This window comes from Puma concolor, chromosome D1 (assembly GCF_028749965.1).
Source record: "Puma concolor isolate L17-30 chromosome D1, mPumCon1.1.hap2, whole genome shotgun sequence".
Classification (NCBI taxonomy): domain Eukaryota; kingdom Metazoa; phylum Chordata; class Mammalia; order Carnivora; family Felidae; genus Puma; species Puma concolor.
In genome coordinates, this window is record NC_141676.1 from 48833163 (window position 1) to 48860997 (window position 27835).

The 27835-nt window shown below is 37.2% G+C and overlaps 1 protein-coding gene and 1 long non-coding RNA gene across 4 annotated transcripts in view; one reads left to right on the forward strand and one right to left on the reverse strand.

The window, feature by feature from the left end:
- The window catches only part of LOC147576659 (uncharacterized), a 205288-nt gene extending 205002 nt beyond the window's left edge, over positions 1-286 (reverse strand). The window contains exon 1 of the long non-coding RNA XR_015241020.1: positions 129-286. This is a non-coding gene — a long non-coding RNA (uncharacterized LOC147576659). The remainder of the gene's footprint in view (positions 1-128) is intronic.
- A 47-nt stretch (positions 287-333) lies between these two features.
- RNF141 (ring finger protein 141) lies at positions 334-27784 on the forward strand. 3 transcript variants are annotated; one of them, XM_086678001.1, is made up of 6 exons: positions 334-470; positions 11914-12108; positions 14995-15103; positions 17044-17225; positions 18885-18992; positions 24206-27784. In XM_086678001.1, exons 2-6 carry the CDS (start codon positions 11966-11968, stop codon positions 24354-24356), a joined length of 693 nt encoding a protein of 230 aa, XP_086534127.1. In that variant the 5' UTR covers positions 334-470; positions 11914-11965; the 3' UTR covers positions 24357-27784. The 3 variants fall into 3 exon arrangements, with proteins under 3 accessions (XP_086534127.1, XP_025784448.1, XP_086534128.1); XM_025928663.2 differs by lacking the exon at positions 334-470 and adding an exon at positions 504-634; XM_086678002.1 differs by lacking the exon at positions 334-470 and adding an exon at positions 5131-5298.
- The last annotated feature ends 51 nt before the right edge of the window (positions 27785-27835 follow it).

Sequence of the window (27835 nt, forward strand, 5' to 3'; positions counted from 1 at the left end):
TGCTGCCATTTATTAGGGCTTACCGTGTGGGACCCAGTGCTAATTACTTTCCATATAGTTTTTTTTGCTTCTCAACCTAGCTAGGTGAGTATAATTGGCCCCATCGCATGGTAAAGTAACAAGATTACCTTTGTGTAGCTATGACCAGTGGGAGGCCTAACAAGTGGTGGCTTGGAATCCAACCCTTCACCAAACCCGGGTTCTACAGTGCGGCCTTTGTCAACAGCTGGGCGGGCCCGCGACAGCCGCTCGGGAGGTGGCGTCAGGAGGCGGCAGTCGGCCAGGCGGGAGCAAAGGCCACCTCACCTCACCCAGCCTCTAGGAGCCCGCCAGGCGAGGCTTCTCCGGCCTCCTCTTGGGTTCGGCCCCCTCCTGGGGCGTCACCCTCTCAGATGGCCTCCGGGCCTCGAACGTCAAAGATCCTCAGGCTGAGCGGCACGCCGCAGCCGGAACAGGAGCGGAGGGCTGGGGTCAGTAACTGCGCACTGTTTCCAAAAACGCTCTGGGGGCGGGGCTTCTGCGTCACTGAGGTGCGACCCGGTCGCAGCCCGGCCCGCGTCGCTGCCGCTGTGGGTCTGAGCTGCGGGCTGAGGTGGAGCTGCTGCCGCCGGTAGCGCGTTGCCTTGAGCCAGGGGTGAGCTGCTTCGTGCTGTCCTTTCTCCGTTTCCCTTCCTTGTTGCCCCAAGACCCCGGGGCTGGGAGGAGAAACACCGGCCGGTCCTCCACTGTCAAGCCGGGCTTCAGTGGGGCGACAGGCCCGGCCCCGCCATCCTTCTAGGCCTCGGTTTAGGGCGCAGGGCTGGTTTGGGAGGCCCTTCTGCGGACTTTGCGTACCCAACCCGGCAGTTTCCAGTGGCCAGAGGTGCAGATGGTTGTCCAGTGGGAGGGGTGGTTCTGGACAACTAGGAGAGGGTTTGTCCTTCTCGAGCCGGAAACTGCTTTTGAATATTGCCGCCGGCGCAGTCAAGTGGGCCAGAGGAAATAGCTGTTGGTTAAACGTGCAGGTGCGCTTGAGGAGGGGCCGAGGCAGCTAGGATGGCCAGAGGGTGGTGGGTGCGTAAACACACCGGTGCTGCAGAAACCTTGTGTGCCCCTGCCGCATTGGGCACCTCAGGTTAGAAACCCTTGCCTGGGGCGATAGTTCAGAAAAGGCCAAGTCGATCTGTTTAGCCGGCCTTCTATTGCTAAATTAGCTTACACTGTCCATCTTCCCAAAAGGCTTGCCTTGTCGAACCAGCTACCTTGATCCCGTCTGAGACAAAAAGTTTCCTTTCTAATAACTGTAGTAACTACTCCTGGAAAGAAAGCCTTCTGTGTTAGCTTTTGCAGTGACTTCTTCTGTTATTTGTATCGTGTTACAAATGTGGATTTACTGCTATTATTCAAATTTATCCCTAGCCCCTTTATTAAATATCAGTGTACATTCATATTCCGACCCTGTCCTAGTTCATGCTGCCAAATGATTTATTTAGTTCTTTCCTCTGGGGTAGTTATAAAGCTGCCTTAACACTTCCTATGGTTTGTAAGTCTTAGATCTTCTGCATAAAGTTATTTTCCACCTCTCTTCCGCCCATTTTTGCTATAAGATGAGCTCCATCCATTCAGAATTTCATGCGGGGTATGGGGTGCCATGGATCAACGATCCTAAATCAGTAACCTGTGTATTGAAGTCACTCCTAAGAAGTGATGCTTTCTGAATTCAGAACTCAAAAGAAGTATGGGTTTTTCTCCTTTCCTTTGATTCTGACTGCAGTTTCTTTCTTTTTCTTGTTTTTTTTTTTTTATTTTTATTTCTTAACTTGTATTTATTTTTTGAGACACAAAGAGCATGAGCGGAGGAAGGGCAGAGAGAGAGGGAGACACAGAATCCGAAACAGGCTCCAGGCTCTGAGCGTCAGCACAGAGCCCAATGCGGGGCTAAAACTCAGAACTGTGAGATCATGACCTGGGCCGAAGTCAGACTTTAACTGATTGAGGTACCCCTGCCTGACTGCAGTTTCTAAATAGTTTCCTCTAGAATATGATTGTATGTCTCCAAAATGTGCTGTCATTTGGTGTAAGTGAACTTTATATTTAATGTGTGTAGCCTGATCCTTCTTAGTTCATGTCTAAACGCTTCACAGACTTCCCTTCCCCTTCTTCCAAAAAGGCAGGGAAGGTCCAGAGAGAATGCTGACAAGTCTAATTAGTGTATTTTTCCAAATATGAAATGTGTTTAGTAAACACAACAGTGCTATCAAAAATCCAGTCTTAATCTCAAGTACTCTCTTTTTGTAGTTTTTCTTTCTATATATATTTTTTTCTAATTAAGATCTTTGAGCCCAGAACAAGCATTCCAGCTTCTATAGTAACTAGTATAATTGTTTCCTTATGTATCCATCATAGCTACTGTTAATTTCTTATCTTGCAGAACAGCTGATATCTGCTTATAGATGTAGAGTTTGAGTAAGCAGTGAGTAACAAAGTAAATAGTATCTTTAGGGATCTAGTTTTTGGAACTTAGTTTTTATCACTGATCTTAAAGCTGACTTAATGAAAGTAGTTGATGATTATTATTTTTGTAAGTAAGGAAGTTGATACAAAAATTCATGGAGAATAGGCTTCAGAGAGGTTTCCTAAATACTACAGTACTTGTCAACTAGTCATTTTACTGTACTTTCAGGCTTTTAAACTTTGCTTTAATCCTTTTATTAATGGATATATTTTAAATGTTCATGGAGGTTTTCCTTTGTTTTGGTTTTTGTTTTGCCAGGTGCCCATGATGTGATTTTTATATCTTTGTAATGAATATTTGAACTACAACAATTCGTTTGTTAGAAAAAGAAGTGATCAAGTGTATGTTACCACCCACTAGAGAATGTGGCATTTTTGGAATCCTTGATATTCTTATGAGTTTCAAAATAACATTTGTTCTTTATTTAGAAAATCCTTGAAATGTTTTTTTGAAAGCACATTACAGGCATACCTTGGAGATATTGCAGGTTCAGTAACAGACCACCACCACAGTAAAGCAAATATTGCAGTAAAGTGAGTCAAGTGAATGTTTTGGTTTCCCAGTGCATATAAAAGTTATGTTTACACTATACTGTAGTCTATTAAGTGTGCAACAGTATTATGCCTAAAAAAACAATATACATACCTTAATTTTATTCAACGTTTATTTATTTTTGGGACAGAGAGAGACAGAGCATGAATGGGGGAGGGGCAGAGAGAGAGGGAGACACAGAATTGGAAACAGGCTCCAGGCTCTGAGCCATCAGCCCAGAGCCCGACGCGGGGCTCGAACTCATGGACCGCGAGATCGTGACCTGGCTGAAGTCGGACGCTTAACCGACTGCGCCACCCAGGCGCCCCTTTACATACCTTAATTTTAAAAAATACTTTATTGTGGGAGTGAAGTTTGCCTCATCAATTTACTCTTTCATGAGTGATTTCTTTCTGGCATGTAGTGTTATTTGGTAGCATTTTACGCACAGTGGAACTTCTTTCAAAATTGGAGTCAATTTTCAAATTTACTTTCAAATTGACTTCTCAAATCCTTCACTGCTTTACCAACTAAATTTATATAATATTCTAAATCCTTTGTTTTCATTTAAGCAATCTTCACAACATCTTCACCAGAGATGGATTTTATCTCAAGAAACTAATGTCTTTGCTCATCCATAAGAAGCAACTCCTCATCCTTTAAAGTTTTATCATGAGATTGCAGTGATTCAGTCATATCTTCAGGCTCCCCTTCTAATTTTCATTCTCTTGTTCTTTCTACCACATCTGCAGTTCTTTCCTCCACTGAAGTCTTGAACCCCTCAAAGTCATCCGTGAGAGTTGGAATCAACTTCTTAAAAATTTCTGTTCGTATTGATATTTTCATCTCTTGTCATGAATCATGAATGTTCTTAATGGCATCTAGAATGGTGAATCATTTCCAGAAGATTTTCAGTTGGCTTTGCCCAAATCCATCAGAGGAATCACTATCTGTGATAGCTATAGCCTTACAAAATGTTAACTAATTAGACTTGAAATTACCCCTTGATCCATGGGCTGCAGAATGGATGTTGTGTTAGCAGACATGAAAACAACATTAATCTCATTGTACATCTCTAACAGTGCTTTTGGGTGACCAGGTGCATTATCAGTGAGCAGTAATAATTTGAAAGTAATCTTTTTTTTCTGAGCAGTATGTCTCAACTGTGGGCTTAAAATATTCAGTAAGCCATGTTGTAAACAGATGTGCTATTATCCAGGCTTGAGCACATGCAGAGTAGATTTAGCATAATTCTTAAGGGCCCTGGGTTAATCCGAATGGTAAATGAGCATTGGCTTCAGTGTAAAGTCACCAGCTGCATTAGCCCCTAAAAAGAGAGTCAGCCTGTCCTTTGAAGCTTTGAAGCCAGGTTTTGACTTCTCCTTTCTATCCATGAAAAAATCCTAATGACGTCTTCTCCCAATAGAAGACTGTTTCATCTACATTGAAAATCTGTTGTTTAGGGGCACCTGGGTGGCTCAGTCAGTTGAGCATCCAACTCTTGATTTCAGCTCAGGTCATGATCCCAGGGTCATGGGATTGAGCCCTGCATCGGGCTCCATGCTGAGTATGGAGCCTGCTTAGGATTCTCCCCACCCCCCTCCTCAATCTCCCTCTCTCCCTCTCTCCCTCTCTCCCCCTCTCCCCCTCTCCCCCTCTCCCCCCTCCCTCCCCCCAACTCCCTCCCCTCCTCTCCCCAGCTGATGTCCGCTCTTTCTAAAATAAAACAATTAAAGAAAAAAAATCTGTTGTTTAGTGTAGCCACCTTCATTACTAATCTTAGCTAGATCTTCTGGACAACTCACTGCAACTTCTATATAAGCATTTGCTGCTTTACCTTGCACTTTTATGTTACAGAGATGGCTTCTTTTCTTAAACCTCATGAACCAACCTCTGCTAGCTTCAAACTTTCTTCTGCAGCTTCCTCACAACATTCAGCCTTCACAGAATTGAAGTGAGTTAGAGCCATGCTCTGGATTAGGTTTTGGCTTAAGAGAATGGTGTGCTTGGTTTGGTCCTGTATCCAGACCACTCAAACTTTCTCCATATCTGCAATATGGCTTTAAAAAAAAATTTTTTTTAATGTTTATTTATTTTTGACACAGAGACAGAGCATGAGCAGGGGAGGAGCAGAGAGAGAGGGAGACACAGAATCTGAGGCAGGCTCCAGGCTCTGAGCTGTCAGCACAGAGCCCGATGCGGGGCTTGAACTCATAAGCTGTGAGATCATGACCTGAGCCGAAGTTGGACGCTTAACCGACTGAGCCACCCAGGTGCCCCTCTGCAATATGGCTTTTTAATTTTCTTATTGTTTGTGTTTTCACTGGAATAGCGCTTTTTAACTTCTTTCAAGAACTTTTCTTTTGCATTCACAATTTGGCTAACTGGTGCAAGCAGCCTAGCTTTTGGACCATTTCAGCTTTCAACATGCCTTCCTTACTAAGCTAATCAGTTCTTGCTTTTGACTTAAAGTGAGAGATGTGTGACTCTTCCTTTCACTTAAACACTTTGAGGCCATTGTAAGGTTAGTAATTGGCCTAATTTCAATATTGTTGTGTCTCAGAATAGAGAAGCTTGTGGAGAAGGAAAGAGACGGGAACTGCTTGTCAATAGAGCAGTCTGAATATACACAACATTTATCAGTTAAGTTTGCTATCTCATATGGGTGCAGTTCATAACACCCCAAAACAATTACAATAGTAACATCAAAGATCACTGATCACAGATTACCATAACAAATATAATAAGAAGAAAGTTTGAAAAATTGCAAGAATTACTAAAATGTTACATGAAAAAATGAAGTCAGCAAATGCTATTGGAAACATGGCACCCATAGACTTGCTCCATGCAGGGTTACCACAAACCTTCAACTTGGGAAAGAAAAAAAAGAGGCAATATTTGTGAAGCACAATAAAGGTGTATGCAATAAAAATAAAACAAGGTGTGCCTTTATTATCCTGCTAGAAAGGCAGGTGGCATTAATTATAGATGGCATAATAGTATGAGAACTGCTAGTTCCTTAAGAACTTAAAAAAAATATTTCTTTAATGTTTATTTTTGAGAGAAAGACAGAGAATGAGCGGGGGAAGGGCAGAGAGAGAGAGGGAAACACAGAATTTGAAGCAGGCTCCAGGCTGTGAGCGGTCAGAACAGAGCCTGAAGCAGGGCTTGAACTCATGAATCATGAGATCATGACCTGAGCCAAAATCAGACACTCAACCCACTGAGTCACCCAGGCGCCCCTCTTTAAGAACTTTTGATGGGAGATTTATCTTGTACTGAGTTCTATGCCAGTGGTTTGTACAAATTATATTCCTATGCTATACTACTGTGCCCTGTCTAGAGGGAATTATTTGCTACTATCAAATAATGAATATTTTTCAATTCATGTACACATTAAATTAGTGATGAATTTTTACAATTTTATTTTTTTATGTATTTTAAAAATTTCAACTTCTTTCCAAGTTATGACTAGATGAATGAACAAGTTAGTCAAAAGAATACTAAGTGAACAATAATTTTTAAAAAATCTGTCAACAATATTTACTGTATCTGTTCATAAATAATTATTTTATGCTTATGTATCTACCAGAAGAGAGAACACAGCCGCTATCCTCAGGAAGCTCACAGAGGGGGATGGTCAAGTGACCTAACTGATGATGTGTGCTATTTTATAAAAGAATGTGCAGAGTCACTGAAGAGGGACACTGAAAAACCTATGGCGGGTGACTCGAGGATGGCCACAACAGACTGTTTTTGTGAATATCTGTCCTTGGTTTTGGTTTTATAATGCATATAGATCACAGAATCATATATTTATGTTAGTGATGGACATTAATATTTATCATTATTATCCTTATTTTATGGTATTCAAAATGAACTGTAAATTCTAGGCCCTATCCACTGAACCAGGGTGAGAACCACTGCCCAGACTCTCTTAGTGTCTAGTGTTGCCTTTTAATCAGAGGAGTTAGTGAGGCATCTGGATGGCTCAGTTGGTCAAGCATCCAACTTCAGCTCAGATCATGATCTCACAGCTCATGAGTTTGAGCCCCAAGTGGAGCTCAGTGCTGACAGCTCAGAGCCTGGAGCCTGCTTCAGATTCTGTGTCTCCCTCTCTCTCTGGCCCTCCCCCACTGGTTAGTTTTCTCTCTCTCTCTCATTCTCTCTCTCTCTCAGAAATAAACATTAAAAAAATTAATCAGAGGAGTTAGTGATTAGGTTTTCCAGATACCAAGTGCAATTACAGGATAGCAAGTTAATATGCTGCATCAAATTAAAAACCTTATTCAGAGTTAGGGCATCAAATCAAAACTATTCAGAAACAAAAGGGACCATTTTCTAACTCAATAAATAAGTGACTAAAGCTTCTTTTTAAATATCTGGTTGGTGGGCACATTGGTTAAATTATCATTAAATGTTTTATACTAAATATTAAGATCGTGTATTTAAAAAGTTTAATTTTTTCTTTGTTAAGTAATATAGGTGTAATTTAAAGTTTTCAGTCCGGTGGTTAGAATTTTTTATTGCATTTTGATTGGATTGGTACAGGAAAGCTAGAGGGAATTTAAGCTTCACTTTAGGAATGAAATATTAGGTTAGGAGTCACCTACTCTATTTCTCACCCAAGCAAACATCTTTTCTAAAACACTCATTAGATGAACTTCTAATCTTTATTCAAACACTTCCACACTTCCAATGAAAACAAGCTCGCATACATTACAAGACAGCCCTTAATACTTCTGGATAATTGTGGATGATAGAAATTTCTTATTTGACCTGAAGTTTGCCTAATTCACACTTATAGGCCAGTATTTTCACTGTAAGTATATAAATCTTACTCTTGTACATGAAATCTCTTTAAATGTTTGAACAAACCTATTGGTTGTTACTGAATTATGCTTATCTAGAATAAATCACTTTGTTTCCTTTGCTAGATCCATAACATCTTGTATACTTTCTCAGGTATGTTCAAATGATTAATGCCCTTTAAAAATGTGTGCTTAGAGCTGATTACAGAACTACAATGTGGTGGACCCATTACAGAGAACAATAGGACTAGGGTCTTGCTTTGGACATCTGCTTCTAGCAAGAGTTTGGGATTATCTTAATATCTTTTTTGTCCTTATTTACTGTTGGCTTATTTTGACTGAAACTCTCAGACTTTTTATATTTTTTTAACTGCTTTTAAGCACATCTTAGCTTTGTGTTTTTGTGCAATTGGCTTTTCAAAAAATATTAAGGATTTAACTTTGTCATATTTGAAATAATTTATTCCATTTCAGAAAATCATTATCTATTTCAGTCTTAATCCTAGTCTTCAGTGGACATTATTCATTCATACCAATTTTAGCCATCCACAGGTTGGACAGGCATGCAGGCTTGTCTTCAGGTCATCTCTTGATACCAGTCTCCCTCTCCCTCTCCCTCTGCCTCTGCTTTAGTCACTCTAGCCTTTTTTTTATTGACTCAAACGTACAATGTTCCTTCCTCCATTACACGCTTTCTATAACTTCTGCCTGGAATGGCCTTTCCTTTCCATTCCTCTGTCCCTCTTCTTAAATCAAATGTTGTCTGTGCATGACTTCCCTGACACAATACTACATCAAGCCTCCCTTTTATAGGCTTTTGTAGCATCCTGTACTTGTTTGGCTTAGTTCTTCTCATTTTAGAATTATGTATTTAATGGTGTGATTGTTGTCTCTTCCCCACTGTATCAAATGCTCCATCATGGCAAGAAACATGTTTCTTTCACTCACTGTTGTATCTCCATGGCCTTAAGAAGACCGTGGTAACACAGTGGCTTCCTAACACCTGTTTACCACCATTGGCTCCTAATGATATTTCACATGTTTAAATTAGAACAGGAAAAATAAGGACAATAGTGCACGTGTATATACGTAGTATACATCAGTGTGAAGTTCCTGCCTTCTTGGGAAGGACTTTTATTTATTTACTTAGTTATTTAAAATTTTTTTAACATTTTTATTTATTATTGAGAGACAGAGGATGAGCATGGGAGGGGCAGAGAGAGGAGGAGACACAGAATCCGAAGCAGGCTCCAGGCTCTGAGCTGTCAGCACAGAGCCCGACGTGGGGCTCAAATTCGTAAATGGCGAGATCATGACCTGAGCCAAAGTCGACGCTTAACCAACTAAGCCACCTAGGCGCCCCTGTTCTTCTAACTTTATATTACAAAACAAACAAACAAAACAACCCTGTAAGCTATGTGACTTTGTTACTTTAACCTCTCTTTGCTTGTTTCCATAACTATTCTATTTCTTCATCTATAAAATGGTTATTATGGGAATTTGAATGACTGAAGTCCTTTTTTTTCTTTTTAAGTTTATTTATTTTGAGAGAGAGAAAAGGGGAACCAGCGGGGGAGGGGCAGAGGGAGAGGGGGACAGAGGATCTGAAGCAGGCTCTTTGCTGTGAGCAAAGAGCCAGATGTGGGGCTCAAACTCACAAACTGTGAGATCATGACCCGAGTCGAAGTCGGGAGCCACCTAGGTCCCCCTGACTGAATTCCTGAATATATGTAGAGTGCTCAGAAGATTGTGTTACACAATGGAAGTGATCAAAAGTATTAGCTGCTTTTACTATTAGTAGTAGTAGTATTTGTGTTGAATAGGGATTTTCATATTAAGTGACAGACTAAGACAGCATAGACACTTTATTTTCTGTTTCAACCATATTCTCAGTACTTGATATTCTGATTAATCATTATTTACCAAAGAAAAAAACTTTGCAGAATAAACACATTCAACTCTTCTCTAGCCACAATTCATAGAATTACATCTTTCAAGACTTTAGAGTAATTATTAGATGTTTTGTGATTACAGGGGTGCCTGGGTGGCTCAGTCGGTTGGGTGTCCAACTTTGGCTCAGGTCATGATCTCACGGTTCGTGGATTCGAGCCCCGCATCAGGCTCTGTGCTGACAGCTCAGAGCCTGAGGCCTGCTTCGGATTCTGCGTCTCCCTCTCTCTCTGACACTCCCTTGCTTGCACTTGGTCTCTATCTCTCTCAAAAATAAATAAACATTAAAAAAAAGTTATAAATGTTTTGTGATTACATTTTTAAGTCATTTCAATAACTTATTGATCTATACTGCTAGTAGATTATTAAAGGAGTGATCCAGCCTTTCAACTAAAATATCACCTTCATACTTAGAAAACAAGTTATATAAACTTTAAGTTTAAAACACCTGGTGGGCACCTGCATGGCTCAGTTGGTTGAGCGTCTGACTTGAGCTCAGGTTATGATCTCATGGTTCTTGAGTTCGAGCCCCATGTTGGGCTCTGTGCAGACAGCTCAGAGTCTGGAGCCTGCTTTGGATTCCGTGTCTTCCTCTCTCTGCCCATCCCCTGCTCGTGCTCTCTCTCTCTCAAAAATAAATTAAAAAAAAATTTTTTTTAAACATTAAAACACCTGGAGAAGTTAGATAGCAAAAGTGCTATCTTTTCTAAGCAGAAAATGTGAGGTGGTTAAATTATCTAATATTTTAATTTTCTTAGGCTTTCAAGCCAAAAAAAAGTGTTTAATTTGCATATATTTTATAATTAAAAATTAAGTTGCATGTTTACAAATAAAGCATTTCAACAAATGTTATTTGGCTGATATAATTGTATCATGATTATGTATCTTGGTATATCAGTGATTAAAAATATGAGTACTAGAAAGTGAAATAAGAGAAGGATAAATATATGATTTCACTCACATGTGGAATTTAAGAAACAAAACAGATGAACATAGGGGAAGGGAAGGAAAAATAAGATAAAAACAGAGAGGGACGCAAACTATAAGAAATTCTTAAATACAGAGAACTGAAGGTTGCTGGAGGGGAGATGGGTAGGGGGATGAGCTAAATATGTGATGGGCATTGAGGAGGGCACTTATTGGGATGAGCATTGGTTGTTATATGTAAGTGGTGAATCACTAAATTCTACTCCTGAAACTGTTATTACACTATATGTTAACCTGGATTTAAATAAAATTTTAAAAAATAACTATGTTAGTATTTTACACTTGTGTGCTAAGCACTGGTGATGTATGGAAGTGTTGAATCACTATTTTGTACACCTGAAACTAATATTACACTGTATGTTAACTAGAATTTAAATAAAAACTTTAAAAAATATATGAGCACTAGAATCTGAAAAACATGAGTTCAAAGTTCACCTCGGTCACTTACCATTTAATTTTAGATAAGTTACTTAGCTCTACTTTCTTATCTGTAAAAATAAGAATATAATAATGCCTCGCCCTTAAGGTTGTTGTAAGAAATAAATGAGGTAATATATGGGAAGCTCTTAGGTAAGAGTCTGACGTGTGGTAAGTAGTCAGTAAATGTCCTTTGAAAATTATACGTATAAACAAGCTTCCTATTATATACAAGCACTTAAATGCCTCTGTGTGTGTGTGTGTGTGTGTATAATGTTTTTTTTTTTTTTAATTTTATTGTTTATTTACTTATTTTGAGAGAGAGAGAGAGAGCACAGTCATGCACTCCCATCAGTCAGGGCTCAATCTCACAAATCATGAGATCATGACCTGAGCCAAAATCAAGAGTTGGAAACTTAACCAACTGAGCCACTCAGTTGTGATGGTTTTTGAGTTGACAAAATTATAGGAATTGGAAGTTCACCACCCTACCAATAACATAAGTGAATCTTGTTTTTTCATTTAGTTATATGATCTTAAAAATAGAAATATAAATCTTTACTTTAAAAATATAATTGTTTAAATAAATTCCACCTTAGACTTGTTTAAGTTTACTGAACCCTCACTTAAAGGTATTCCTAGTTTTTCTTATTTTCTTGAAGGGATGGGTATATTGCTGTTTTTATAGTATATATGAAAGTAATTTTTATATATATTTGACAGATAACTATGTGAAGCAACACTGTTTCTGGATTTCAAAAGACATCATTTCATCATGGGACAGCAAATTTCGGATCAGACACAGTTGGTTCTTAGCAAGTTACCAGAAAAAGTAGCAAAACATGTCATATTGGTTCGAGAAAGTGGCTCCTTAACTTATGAAGAATTTCTTGGGAGAGTAGCTGAACTTAATGATATGTAAGGCTTGCTCTTTTTCATTTTATTTTTCCTCCCTGACATATGCCCCATATGCCATGACTGTCTGAGAAGTAACCAGAAATATTGATTGGTAAGACTGAATGTTTTCAGCTGCAGCAGTTAGCAAATATTTATTGAGTGCCTACTACAAGATTTTCTATGTGGCTATTTTAAAATATATAACAGGAACAAAAGAGACCAAAGGAACTTAAAACTGGATTTTGAACATAGGCTTATAAATCAATTCTTGTTTGAAACACCTAAAGGTTTACATAAACAGAAGAGAGTAAGAATAAGCCAATTAGTCACTCTAGAGAAAGGTTCCGAGGATAGTCAAAGGGCAGTCAGGTTTCTATACATCAGCCAATTCATCTGGTTAATAAATAAATAAATCTGTGTTCACTGAGCATTATTTTTGCCATAGAAATACATAATAGTAATAATTCATTTGTCACCACTGAAGGACAAGGTATTTCATTTATTAATATTTTCTAATTAGCTAACATTTTTAAATCTCTTTAACTCTTGAATAGATTTCTAAGATGGAATTTAAATTTCTCTGCCTTTTTAAAGAGCACATCTAATAGAACTTTGCCTTTTCTTTGTGAATTTATTCTTTACAAAATTTTTTTTTAATGTTTCTTTATTTTTGAGAGAAAGCAAAAGAGACAGTGCAAGCAGGGGAGGAGCATAGAGAGAGGGAGACACAGAATCCCAAGCAGACTGCAGGCTCTGAACTGCCAACACGGAGCCCAATGCAGGGCTAGAACTCATGAACTGTGAGATCATGACCTGAGCCGAAGTCAGATGCTTAACCAACAAGCCACCCAGGCGCCCAGAGTTTATTCTTTATTGTATCAATTTTTATACTGATCTGTGTAGAAGCTATTAAAATACAGAGTCTACTGTTATCCAGTCATGAAGAATAAAGAATGTCTTAAACATTAAAGTTATCTTAGAAGTTAACATCTTTTAGAAACAATGGATTTCATTCATTTAATAAAAAAAAGAAATTCTGTACAGATATATGGATGGATCCTGTATGAATATACATATAAATGCATAGAAAATGAACTGTAAGTATGTATACAATGTTTCTGGGGAATTGCTGGAAATGGGGGGCAGTGAAGGGAGATTGTACATTTTACTGGGTATATTTACATGTTGTCTGATCTTTTATAATAAAAATATAGTCATAAAATTTTAGCCTTTTTCTTTTTTCCTTTTTTAGATTATATAGATGGTAGTATTTGAGGCATTACTTCTGGGACTGTATTCTTAAGGAGCAAAAATAGATTAAATTTAATAGAATAATGAATGGAATGCTTTTTTTTTTTTTTAACTTTTTAAGAGCGAGAGCATGGGGGGGGGGTGGGAGGGAAGGGAGGGAGAGAGGGAGAATTCCAAGAGGGCTCCACGCCCAGTACGGAGCCCAACGTGAGGCTCAATCTCACAACCATGAGATCATGACCTGAGCTGAAACCAAGAGTCGAATGCTTAATTGACTGAGTCATCGAGGTGCCTGAGTGGAATGCTTTTTGGTGTTTATTGTTTTGACTCTTACGAAGAGTAATTGACATTTGCCATCCCTTTAGAGTCTCGGAATTTATGTACATAAACCATCTGTTCTATAAAATTTTACTCTTTGGTCTAAAGATACCAGATAAAATATGTCTTGTGAAAGCATCCACAGCTAAGCTTATTGTGTAATACAGAGGTGATGGTAAAGAATATCTTCCTTGTATTTACTTAGCACAGGATGTTCTGACTGGATTTGGTTCCTAAAACTAATTTATATGGGTCAGAGTTGGGCATTTCACAAGTGCAATGCTGTGTGAGAATTATAAAGTTAAACCTATACAAAAAGCATGGCTTAATAGCTAGAAAACAGCTGAGAGCTGGCACAGATGAATTTCTTTCACTAGCAGACTTTGTTACCTAGAACTAGTTGCTTTATTTTCGGTGGCTTCTATTTAACTCTACATCCTTTGGTTCTGAGTATGATATCCCCACTGGTGCTCAGAGAGAAATGTGACTAATGATAATACTTAGGTATCTTTGATCTGATATAATTTGGCATTAATGGGAAGATACTGAATTATCCTCTAAAGGTGTTATATTTTTATGTTAGAATCCTGTGGCCCTCAAAATTACTCTGCTAAAGGAAGAGAGCAAAGCTGTATTTAAGGTGTCTCAAATCATTTGCTTGATCCAGTCCCAAATTTAAAAAAAAAATTTTTTTTCAAAGAGGTGTGTGTTGCTTAAGTTAGGACTCAACCAAGAGCAAGATTTTTTTCTCACACTTTATGCATCTGAGGCAGTAGTCAAAATGCAGGTGGCTCATTCAGTTAAGCATCCAACTCTTGGTTTTGGCTCAGGTCATGATCTCACAGTTCATGAGACAGAGCCCTCATTCTGCTCCACTCTGACAGCATGGAGCCTGCTTGGGATTCTCTCTCTCGCTCTCTCTCTCTCTCTACCCCTCTTTCTTTCTCTCTCTCTCCCAAAATACATAAATAAACATAAGGGAAAAAAAATGTGGCTAAATGAAACCAGCTAAACTTTTTCTTTAAGTACCTGATTTCTTAGATGTGTTTTTTTCTAGACATCTTTGTTAGACATTAAAAAACCATTGAGATATGACATAAAAAGATCTATTATTCTGTCAGTGATGCTGTTGACGTTAAAAACTTAGTTGTATGTTTATAATCAAAACATTCTCTGTCCCTGTGTTTTAAGAATCTAATTATTACAATCATTGTTAGTTGTCTCTGTATTTTCTTCAGATTTTCTTCTATTTTAAAGTGTTTCTTGAATCTGATTTCATAGCTCCATTATTTTATAAGACTTTTCATAAAATTAACAAATGTGTTTGTCTCTTTTTAGAACTGCTAAAATGGTTTCTGGCCAGGGAAAACATCTTGTTTTTGAGGTACTCCCTCGGTCTGATTCCTCTGCCTTATGGAAAATGGTTGTACGGGTGATCTGTACCAAGGTGAGGACAACAGAGATTTCAAGCTCTGAACTTAAATTCTTTTGGTGGTTAGAGCCACGCTTAATCATGTAATACAGTATAGTAGAATTACATATTAATAACTTGCTAAAATTTTTTGGTTAAAATTACAAGGTTTTATTTTAAGGCAACTCATTTTCATCAAAGCAGTTTGCAATTTTTTTATTTTTTTTAAAATTTTCTAGTTCTCTCTGCTGAGGCATAATAGAAACCTTGTCATTTTTTTTTAACTTTTTTTAAGTTTAAAATTTATTAACATACAGTGCAGTATTGGTTTCAGGAATAGAATTTAATGATTCATGACTTACATACAACCCCCAATGCTCATCACAACAAGTGCCCTCCTTAAACTTTTTTTTTTAAGATTTATTTATTTTTGAGAGGGAAGGAGAGAAAGAGAGAGAGAGAGAGAGGAGGGGCAGAGAGAGAGGGAGACACAGAATCTGAATTAGACTCCAGGCTCTGAGCTGTCAGCAGTCTAACGCGGGGCTTGAACTCACAAACTACGAGATCATGACCTGAGCCGAAGCCGGATGCTCAACCGACTGAGCCACCCAGGCACTCCTCATATTTCTTAATCTTAAGCGACTGAAACACAATTGTGCTATAACCTTCGTATTTACAAAAAGACCTTGTCTTGACTGTTACTACCATGATTATCCTCAAATAATATTTAATTCATTATAAAAGCTAATCTAAATGATGTTTAAATGAAATTTTATGGAAATAATATTAGAAAAATTAATGGGTTAATTAAAATTATGGACTACAATGGCTATTAAACTTCATGAGGGGCACCTGGGGTGCTCAGTCAGTTAAGTATCTGACTATTGGTTTTGGCTCAGGTCATGATCTCACAGTTTGTGATTTCTGGCCCTGCCTCAGGCTCTGTGCTGTCAGTACAGAGCCTTCTTGGGATTCTCTTTCTCTCCCTCTCTCTCTGGCCCTCCGCTGCTTGTACTCTCAGTCTTTCTCTGTCTCTTTCAAAATAAATAAATAAACTTTAAAAAAGGAACTTCATGAATTGTATTGTTTTTATCCATCTGAGCCTGCTTGGGATTCTCTTTCTTTCCATCTGCCCCCCTCTGTCTCTCTCAAAATAAATAAATAAACTTTAAAATAATAATAATAAAAGAATGTAAGCGAGGGTGGGGAGAGGTACAATCTGTAGGCCACTGGTTCCACTTTATACTAAATGAGTTTTTTTGCCAAAACAAAATAGCCTTCTGGGAAGAATTCAGCCACTTTTTCTTAGGATTTACTTTAGTGTAATTTTCTTTCTTTAGTTTGGAAGTTTTAGTGTAAAATAGAACTTAATATATTCAAGAAAGCAGTTGGTTGTTTCAGTTATAGTAGAATGGCATGTGGTTGTTGGATTCAAATAAATCTTTTAGTTAAGAAATTCGTTAAGAAGTTAAAAAGAATTGTCAATACTGGTCTCTGAAATTCATTTTTTAGGTCTGGGAAAGTCATCTGACAACATCAACTCTAAACAGGGTGATGCCTACAGGGTTATTTTGAGTATCAAATGAGATACATGTGTGCAAGTACTTTGACTTCCATAAATGTAGGAGACATGACATTTATTATTCATTTGCTCAGACAGACTTTTTCTCTCTTGTTAGGTAGTTTGCAAACCTTGAAAACTTTTATTTCCTAGGATGTTTGACTAAATATCTGTTCCCCCCCTCTTGGGAAAAATGATTAGAGAAGGGGGATGGATTAAATAGGTGATGAGGATTAAGGAGGGCACTTGCTGTGATGAGTACCAGGTGATGTATGTAAGTGATGAATCACTAAATTCTATACCTGAAACTAATATTACACTGCATGTTAACTAACTGGAATTTAAATAAAAACTTGAAAAAAAAATTGGTCAAAGAAATTATGAACTTTTTTTTTCATTTTCTTTGTATTTATAGATTAACAAAAGCACTGGCATCGTGGAAGCATCACGGATCATGAATTTGTACCAGTTTATTCAGCTTTATAAAGACATCACAAGTCAAGCATCAGGAGTATTGGCAATGAGCTCCACCTCTGAAGACCCTGATGAAAACTCATCATCTGTAACATCGTGTCAGGCTAGTCTTTGGATGGGAAGGTATACAGTGCATAAGTACCATGTTTCTCTTCTTTTCCAATATGCAAGCTGCTGAAATCTCAGTAATATTTGCTGGTGCTCTTTGTGATATCTTAAATCACATTACTTCTTATCTCAGCTGATCAGTTTTTGGATGTCTGGGCTTCAGGACATTAAGTGCCAAATTATAGAAAAATTAAAGTGACTCACACCAGGTAATGCTTCTATCAACCCAGTTTCCATGAATGCACTCTCCACTCTATATGCTTGCATTTAATGACAAAGGATATTAATATCTCTCTTATAACAGGAAAAAATGAAGTCAGCCAGAGTTTTCTTTGATGGCATTTGTTTACTCAGGCCTAATATATTATTGTTCTATTTAAACTTTCTTTTCCTTCTCTATAATGCTCTTTGCATGTGAAAGCTCCCACCTGTTGCCATTTGACAACCATGAACATAATTTAAATTTGTAAATGCCTCATTGGAAAAAGTCTTTGGTGGATCCAGACATGTTGACATCCTGTCTTATTGTCATACTGAATAGACAGCGAAAATCTGTATTGACAGTGTCTTTTACCTTAAAATGTTTAGCAAGAATTTCTCTTTTATTGCTTCTTTTACAGTTGCATTTTCTGGTCTGTTCTTAACCAACTGGTTTCCAAATACTATATTGTAGTAAAATTGTTATTTCCTTTTATCATTTGTTGTTTATAGGATTGTTTGGTTTTCTAGGTTTGGGCTGTACAAACATTACTGAAATGCCAAGTGAATTTTAGAGCATGACTGGCAATGTTTAGGCTTTTCTTTTCTGTATTTTGTTCTTGCTGTTGTTGTTTTAATGTTTATTCATTTTGGGAGAGAGAGACACAGAAAATGAGTGAGCAGGGAAGAGGCAAAGACAAGGGGAGAGAGAGAATCCCAAGCAGGTTCTGAGCTGGCAGGAGCCTGACACGGGGCTCAATCCCATGAACTGTGAGATCATGACCTGAGCTGAAATAGTCAGATACTTAACTGACTGAGCCACCCAGGCATCCCAACAAGGTCCATAATTTAAAGAGCTTTGTATCCTACATGGCAAATAAATCTTCTTTCGGTCGAATTCATTTATGTAAATGTGATATAATTGAAAGGACCTAATATGGGGGCGCCTGTATGGCTCAGTCCAACCTTGACTCAGGTCACGATCTTCCAGTTCATGAGTTTGAGCCCTAACCCCACATAGGGCTCTGAGCTGACAGCATGGAACCTGGAGACTGCTTCAGATTCTGTGTCTCCCTCTCTCTATGCCCCTCCCCCCCTCATGTGCACGAGCGCACGCACGCGCGCTCTCTCTGTCTCAAAAATAAATATTAAAAAAAATTTAAAAACAAAAGGGCCTATTATTTTCAGAAAGACCTGAGTATTTCCAGTTTTAGTTTATGTATTATTTTTGATCATCACAGTGTTCATCTATTATCCAGTCTTTCTTTATGAAATTTGTCCCTCTTAGTACTTCTTCCCTAATGTTTGCTGTCCCTAAAAGTGTTGTTAATTTAGTCTTATTTTGCCTGAGTCATGTTTTGCTTCATGCTGAGGGCACACAGATGCTGATAATGCGTTCTAAGGCACTGGAGACAAAGTTTAAAGCACAATGACAGCAGAGAATATTGTTGCTCTAGCTCCGTTTTCACACTGCAGGGTGAAGCAGCTGACTGACGAGGAGGAGTGTTGTATCTGTATGGATGGTCGAGCTGACCTCATCCTGCCTTGTGCTCACAGCTTTTGTCAGAAGTGCATTGATAAATGGTAAGTTATCTGCTGCCTTCAAGGGATGGGCACAGATCAAATGGAAAAGTACATGAATAAACTTCAAAGGATACAAAAATAGTGTAGTTAAGTGTAAAAGATTTTGTTCTTTAGTACTTTGGATTGTATAACATGCTTCCTCTTCTGGTTAAAAACATTTTTATACTTTATGAAATGTGGCAGTGTATCTTAATTTTGGCATTTTACTTTTGCTGTAAGATTTGTGCCTGACTTGAGTCTAGAATCGCAAGCTTCCCTTTTTCTTCATTTTTGTCCTCATTTCTGTATTTTGCCTCTATATATCATTAAAAGGCGTAATATGAATCCTTGAATATTAGATTATTGGACCTGGAGGGAACTTTAGAGATCAGCTAGTCAAGCGCATTATTTTACAAAATAAAAATCAAGCATTTAGGTGACTATAACTGACGTACAATAAACTACATATATTTATAGTACAGTTTGGTGTTTTGACATATATACACCCATAAAAAATGTCATCACAATGAAAAAATTTATCCTCCCCAAATCACCGCAAAAGTTATTTTGTGCCCCACTGTAAAGTCTCCTTCCCAACACTTCCAGTCCCCAGACAACCACTAATCTGCTTTTAGTCATTATAAAATAATTTGGATTTTCTAGAATCTTTTTAAATGAAATTATATAACATGCACTCTTTTTTTTCATTCAATAGAATTATTTTCAGATTTATCCATGTTATAGCATGCTATCAGTAGTCCCCCCCCCCCACTACTTTTTTTCTGAGTAGTGTTCATTGTATGGTATACCACAGTTTACTTATCTATTCACCCATTATGGACATTGGATTGTTTCCAATTTTTAGGTATTGCAAATGAAGCTGCTATATATATTTGTAGACAAGTCTTTTTATGGACATGTATTTTGGGTGTCTCTTGGTTAAATACCTAGAAGTAGAATAGCTAGATCATATGGTGGGTATATGTTTAACCTTTTAAAGAAACTGCCTCCTGTTTTCCAAAAGTGGTTGTACCATTTTGAACTGCCACCAGCAGTATATGACAATTCTAGTTGCTCCACAACCTTGCCAGTACTTAGTATGGTCAGTTTTGTTTTTGTTTTTGTTTTTTGTTTTTTTGTTTTTTTAATTCCAGTGTTAACATCAGTGTTATATTAGTTTCAGCTGTATAATATAGTGATTCAGCAGTTCCATATATTACATAGTGCTCACCAAGAGAAGTGTATTTTTAATCCCCTTCACCTGTTTTACCCATCCCCTACTCTCCTCCCCTCTGGTAAGTACGGTCAGTCCTTTCATTTTAGCCATTCTAACAGATGTGTAGTGGTATCTCATTGCAGTTTTAGTTTGCATTTCCCTACTGATTGATGATGTTGAGCATCTTTCTATATGTTAATTTACCACCTGTCTGTCTTCTTTGGTGAAGTGCCCACACACATCTTTTGCCTACTTCTTTATTGGGTTGTTTTGGTATTAAGTTTTAGAGTTCTTTCTATATTATGAATACATATCAGATATTTGACTTGAAAATATTTTCTCCCACTTTGTGATTTGCCTTTTCATTCTCTTAAGAATGTCTTTGATAGAGTAGAAGTTTTTAATTTTGATGAGGTCCAATTATCAGTTTGTGATTTAAGCATAGTGATTTTAGTGTCATATCTAAGAAATCTGTCTAACCTAAGGTGACAAGGATTTTCCTCTGTTCTTTTGGAAGCTCTATAATTTTAGGTTTTACATTTATATCTATGATCCGTTTTGAGTTAATTTTTTGTATATGATGTGAGGTATTGATCAAAATTCTTTTTTTGCCTATGGCTATCTAGTTGCTTCAGCACATTTTGCTGAAAAGACTATCTTTCCTTCACTAATTGCCGCTTCACCTTTATTGTAAATCATTTGTTTAAATACACATGGGTCTATTTCAGGATTCTCTTCTGTTCCATTGATCTGTTTATTTCATAGCAATACCACACTACCTTAGTGTAGTAATGTACACTAATGTAGCTTTGAGTCTTAAAATCAGGGAATGTTAGTCCTTCAACTTTGTTCTTCTTTGTCAAAGTTGTTTTGCCTATTCTAGTTCTTTTGCATTTCAAAATGAGTTTTAGAGTCAACTGTCAATTTCTTCAAAAAAGCTATAAGGATTTTGGTTAAAATTGCATTAAATAAATAGACTGATTTGGCAAGTGTTGACTTCTTAACAACATTAAGTCTTCTAGTCCACAATCACAGTGTATTTCTCCATTTATTCAGCTCTTTCACTTGTCTCATCAATTTTTGTAGTTTTCAGTATTACAAATCTTTGATAGATTTATCTCTAATTATTTTGTATTTTAGGCTACTTTAAGAGTATTTTTTATTTCAATTTCTGATCATTTGTTGCTAGTATATAAAACTACAATAGATTTTTGTGTATTAATCCTTTATTCTACAACCTTACTAAACCCATTTATTAGTTCTGATAGCTTTTTTGTAGATTCCATAGAACGTTCTTGAGTGTCTGAACATCGTTTTTCAAAGATATTTTTTCTGGGTATAGAATTCTAGACTAATACTATTTTTTCTTTCAGGACTTTAATGATGTTGCTCTCACTCCACCCTCATTTTTATTGCATTGTTTCCTATGAGAAATATGCTATCACTCTTATCTTTTTTTCCTCTGTAGATAATATGCCTTTTTTTCCTCTGGCTGCTTTTAAGGGTTTTTTTTTTTTTGTTTTTTGTTTTTTTTTTTATCATTGATTCTGAGAAGTTTGATTATGATATGCCTTCTAGTAGTTTTCTTCACGTTCCTTGTGCTTAGTGTTCACTGAATTCCTTGGATTTGTAGGTTTATTGCATCGTCAATTTTGGAAAATTTTCAGTCATTATTTTCTTAAATATATTTTTGTTCTCACTCTTCTCCTAGGACTCAAGTTACACATATATTAGACCACTTAAAGTTGTCCCACAGCTCACTGTTGCTCTTTTCCTTTTAAAAATCATTTTCTCTATGTTTTCATTTTGGAGATTTAACATTGCTAGATCTTTTCAAATTTGTCAATCTTTTTTTTTTGGCAATGTCTAGTTTGTCAGTAATCCCATCCAGTGTATTTTTTATTGCAGACATTATAGTTTTCATGTCAAGAAGTTTGAGTTTTTAAAATATCTTCCATATCTTGGGGCGCCTGGGTGGCACAGTCAGTTGAGCGTCCAACTTCGGCTCAGGTCATGATCTCACTCTCCGTGATGTCGGGCCCCACATTGGGTTCTGTGCTGACAGCTCAGAATTCTGGGTCTCCCTCTCTCTTTCCGCACCACCGCCCCCCCCCCCCCACCTTGCTCATGCTCTGTCTGTCTCTCTCTGTCAAAAATAAATAAACATTAAAAAATGTTTTTAATATCTTCTATATCTCTACTTCAAATGTTTGGTCTTTCCTCTAGTGTTTTTGATACATAGAATATGATCGTTATAACCATTAATTTTCTTTCCCTGCTAATTCTAACATCTGTGTCTGCTCTGGATTGGTTTTGATTGATTTTTCCTCTTCATTTGGGGTTGTATTTTTCTGCTTCTTTTTATGCCTGGTAGTTCTTGACTGGGTGCCAGACACTGTGATTTTTACCTTTTTGGGTACTGGATATTTTTGTATTCCTATAAATATCCTTGAGCTTTGTTCTGGAATATAGTTACTTAGAACAGTTTGATCCTTTTGGGTCTTGCTTTTATGATTTGTTAGGCAGGACCAGAGCAGTGTTTAGTTGAGAGCTAATTATGTCCCACTAATGAGGCCTTCAGAGGACCCTTCAGAGTACTCTGCTCAATGCTCCATGAGTTACAAGGTTTTCCAGTCTGTCTGGTGAAAGCAGGCAATATCCCAGGCCCTGTGTGAGTTTTGGGTAGTGTTCCTTCACATTCTTTTGGGTGATTCCTGAGCCTCACATGCACACACTGATCATAACTCTGCTGAATATATTCTAAGGAGACCTTCAGTAGATTCCAGAATTCTCCCTTTGTGTAACTTTCTGCAGTTAAGTACTTCAGTACTCTGCCCTGTGAACTCTAGCTGCCTTGGCCTCCCAAGAGTCTCAGCTGTGTCTCTTCAACTCAGAGAGTCTGCCAGGCTCCATCTGGGTTTCTCCTGCTTGCTCTACAGCCTGAAGGCTCTCAAGACAATAAGCTGGGGCAATTATAGGGCTCACCTTCTTTGCTTCTCATCCCCAGGGATTATTGTCCTGTGTTATCTGATGATGTCCAGTGTTGAAAGCCTTGTTTCATGTATTTTTCCAGTGTTTTCATTGTTTTAAGTGGGAAGATAAATCTGGTCCCTATTGGCCAGAAACAGAAGTTGACTCTTAAAATTGAGACTTTTGTGCACAGAAGAGAACACATTATTATCTTATAAAATATCTCTGAGGAACCAGAAATGAATCTGAATAATATATGCCAGCTCTAGCTTTCACATTTAGTTTTTGGAACAGATTTCTAAATTTTTGCACAAAAGCCAAAGAGCAATTGATATAATTTAATTACTTTGGTCTCAGATTTCACTGAGAAATGAAGAGAAAAACATTTTCCCTGCATGACATGTTTCTGGCTCAAATGTGGTATTTTTGAAATTTCCAAAATAATATTTGTCAAGGCAGAAAAATCCCTGTGGAAAACATAATCTCATTTAAGTGATCATATATGTTTTTTCCCTGTCAGAAAAATTATTCTACATGTAAGTTTCATCTTCTGTTTTAAACCTTGAATGCTTCCATTCCCCTAACTGTATCTTTTACAGTTTGTAGCTGTAAAAGATAGGGGAAAACTTAAATGTCCTTCTGTGGGAGATGAGTTAAGTGAATTATGGCCTGTCCACACAGTGTATGTTTAAAAAGAACAGACAGCTCTAACATGTACTAACACATAATGGCCTATAAGATATATTGACAAGTTAAAAAAAAAAAAAAAAAGATATATTGACAAGTAAAAAAAGCAGTAATGTATATATACACCCGAGCTTAATCATGTGTAGTCTATCTCTAGAAGAATATATAAGAAACTGGTAACAGTAGTTGCCCCTGAGGATAAGAATTAAAGATTGGAGTGGGAAGGAGAGATTTATTTTTTACTGTATACTTTTATGCTGTTTACTTTTTTTAAACCATGTACATGGATTACTTTTCAAACACACCTATTTTTTTTTAAAGAATTAAAAACAAACTGTTCTTTATTTGACTTCTCTGATAGGAGTGATCGACACAGGAATTGCCCTATTTGTCGCCTACAGATGACTGGAGCAAATGAATCTTGGGTGGTGTCAGATGCACCCACTGAAGATGATATGGCTAACTATATTCTTAACATGGCTGAAGAGGCAGGCCAGCCCCTTATACCATGACCTTGGGGTGAAGGTCTTCTGTTGCTATTACAAGCTGCAAACACTTTGGTCATGGGGGAAGAATGCAGGGATATTGTGGCACAGATGCAGAGATATCAATTTTCCCTACCCTCTTATTTTCGCTGTTCTGACAGTTTGTCCCATTTCTTTTGATAAACTTGCTATGTCTTCCATTTATAGTAAACTAAAATTTGCTACTGTTTTAGACCATATTTTTCTATTATTTATCTGTTCTAATATATATTAGAACTAATTGCTCTTGAATCCTTTGCTGAGGTAACAGCAACATTTCCAGAGACTTCTGAAACACTATTTTTCAGGGCAGGAGTATTCTGGGATCTATTTAGTTAGGTTTAAAATAAACTTTGAATGTTAAAAAGTGTAGCCATCTGAGAGAAAATTTGAAGTGACTGAAAATGTAGAGTATATCAAAGTGCAGGTTACTACTTTAGTCTTTCTGCTGGAATCTAAGGAGTGTGTATGCCCCCTTGTGGTTAATTATTGCTCCTTTAATAATTTTTACTTGAAACGATCCACAATTATTTCATAACTGTAGCAATGTGTTTTGGAACTACATGTTTTTTACTTAAAAGTCTTTTTTTTTTTTTTTCCATGCTGTATAATTTGGGTGAGGACTATAAAGCTGGGCGTGACTTCGCCTTGTAAATGGATTTCTGCTGGGGAATCTTCTTGGCTGATCTGGAAATGCTTTCCCATAGTTGGAAAACTGTTCTAAATAGCTTTTGATAATGCTCTTGCATCTTGGAGTTTCAGAAGGAAATTTTTCTTCTTCACAGATCCTGAATTTTGTATTTCCAAATTATGGTAAATCATTCAATATTGGTTCATGGTGCCTTTATTTTCTTAACTTGAAGGCATCTTTCTGAAGTCTCAAAGTCTTTAAATTTCTTATGTCATTAAGTGAGAAGAACATAGGGTACAGCCTTTTAAACGTGTACCATGAACACCTCTGAAAATCAGGAGATAATTTGGCTTTCTACTGTTTCACTGTACTTCCTTTGAAATACTCAGAGAGTATAGTCATAATGGAATTATGATTTTTAGTGACACTTCATTTTTCAAAAATTTTGCTTATAAAGTAAAATTTTTGTTTTATGTTAAGCATTAACATATTAGCATATAATAAAACTAGAACCTGATGTCTCCTTTAAAAGATATGTTAACATTCCATGTAACTTTTTTGACTTATTATGCATAATTGCAAATATTACTATTTTCCATATACCAAAGTACACAATTTAAGTTGCTGCTTAATGATGGCAGAATTTTTGGATGTTGGGATTTTTTAAACTATTTTTTAAAGTTTATTTATTTACTTTGAGAGAGAGAGCAAGCAGGGGAGGGGCAAAGAGAGAGAGAGAGACAGACAGACAGACAGACAGAATCCCAAACAGGCTCTGTGCTGTCAGTACAGAGCCTGACACAGGCCCAAACCCACAAACCGCGAGATCATGACCTGAGCCAAGATCAAGAGTCAGACACTTAACCAACTGAACCACCTGGGTGCCCCTGGATATCAGGATTTTAATAGGCATGCAAATTAAATAATTCATTTCCCTCCCAAAAATGTCTGACCAAAGATAGCTTGATTTTACCCCCAAAATATTGATAACTAATTGGTTGACATTCATGATGGAGACAGTCCAGGACCAAATAGCTAAACACCACTGTGGAGCACGAGGGGCTCTATCATATCCACCTGGCAATGTGCTTGATGGTTTGTGTGACCTTGAGAAAGTCCCTGCTGCTGGTTTGTAGGTTCCTGCGTTAGAAACTGAGATGTTATCTGTGCTTTTTACACTTTATTTTAGCAGTAGAACTCCCCCCCCCCCCAGGTAAAATCTTACTCAGAACCCCTACACATACATGCTATATACCCACACACACTACCCCTCTATATAAAAGTCATATTTTATTAATATAAATTTCCTTATATAACTATATACCACAATAAATATTATAAAGTCAACCAATAAAAACATGTATTAATGCATTGGTGGGATCCAGGATAGTCGAATTTATTTAGTAATGTAGTTGTATGATGGGAGTTATTTTTTAAATGAATTTTTTTTTAATGTTTGTTTATTTTTGAGGGAGAGAGAGACACAATGCGAGCAGGGGAGGGGCAGAGAGAGAGGGAGACACAGAATCTGAAGCAGGCTCCAGGCTTTGAGCTGTCAGCACAGAACCCGACGTGGGGCTCAAACTCACAAACCACGAGATCATGACCTGAGCCGAAATCAGACACTTAACCGACTGAGCCACCCAGGGCACCCCCCCCGCCCCCACCAAAAATTTTTTAATTCAAGTCAGATTTGTAGAACGCTGAATCTCCTCCCCGAAGTCTTAGTATCCCATGGGACAGATTTTGAAAACCTTGGGATAGATGATCTCTGAGATCTTTTCCAGCTCTAAGATTTTAAATTGTCCTTTTGGATTAGACTTGCTGAGTCTAACTCAGATTGCCTAATTGAAGAATGTTTCTGAAAATGAACAAAGTTGCTTTACATGTTTTTGGATCTTTCCAGGTATAGCCAATGATCTTATCCCCCAGAATCCTTCACCTTTCAAGGAATTATTTAACAGTAAGCTCAATGACCTGATATTGCCCAAACCTTTTTACTTTCCAATATGAGCTCCAAGACACTAACTGATCTACTGTGAAGTAGAAAGTTCTTAGTTTTTGTTAGTCTTATTAAATCAATGAGCACAGGTTTTTGCCTACTGCATTAACTGGGTGATAATTCTTTAGATGTGAATGTTAGGTAGGTTCTACTATTATAACTAATCATAAAAGTTGTAAATTTGTTTCATGGATAAAATGTACACTTTTTGTATTCTGTACAGCTTTGTCTTTTTTAAATATGAAGTACTTAAATGCACTTACTATGATAGGAAATATAATGTGTGCCTTCTAGGATTTGTGAAATGTTTTCATGAACTCTAAGGAATTTGTTTTAGAAGTTAAAATGTTTTCCCTATCCTAACTCAGTAACAAAGAGTTTACTCATATTGTGATGCTGTAGAACTTTAGTTTGAGAAAATGTATTTGACTACGTACTGAATTTAGAAGTTGAGAATAATAGTATCTGCTTTATTCTTAGGACAAACTGATATATTGTGCAATAAATAATCTTTAGCAAGTAAATTTTAGCTAACCGAAGAGACTCTTTTCTTACGTAGTTTCACATTCTTCTATACTAAATGTTTATATTCCTTAGAGGACTATTTTGTATTGTGCTCTGGGGAGTTGTGATGTTTGCGTCCTATGTTTTAAAAGTCATTTCAAATTGAACTCAACTTCCTTATACCTAATCTATATCTGGGTAATAAGGCTGCTTGAAATTATCTTTTGTTTCTGTGATTAACAGTGGAAAGTTGGATTCATTAAAAGGCAGTCCAAAGAATTTGTATTTTTAACTGTTTTTTTTTTTTTCTTTCTTAAGTGAAGCTTACTT

What these genes read in the sequence shown, in the direction of transcription:
- RNF141 (XM_086678001.1), top strand. Translation starts at nt 11,966, where the DNA reads ATGGGACAGCAAATTTCGGATCAGACACAGTTGGTTCTTAGCAAGTTA. An exon ending in GTAGCTGAACTTAATGATAT is followed by an intron (nt 12,109 to 14,994) that starts GTAAGGCTTGCT and finishes GTCTCTTTTTAG; the next exon opens with AACTGCTAAAATGGTTTCTG. An exon ending in TACGGGTGATCTGTACCAAG is followed by an intron (nt 15,104 to 17,043) that starts GTGAGGACAACA and finishes TTGTATTTATAG; the next exon opens with ATTAACAAAAGCACTGGCAT.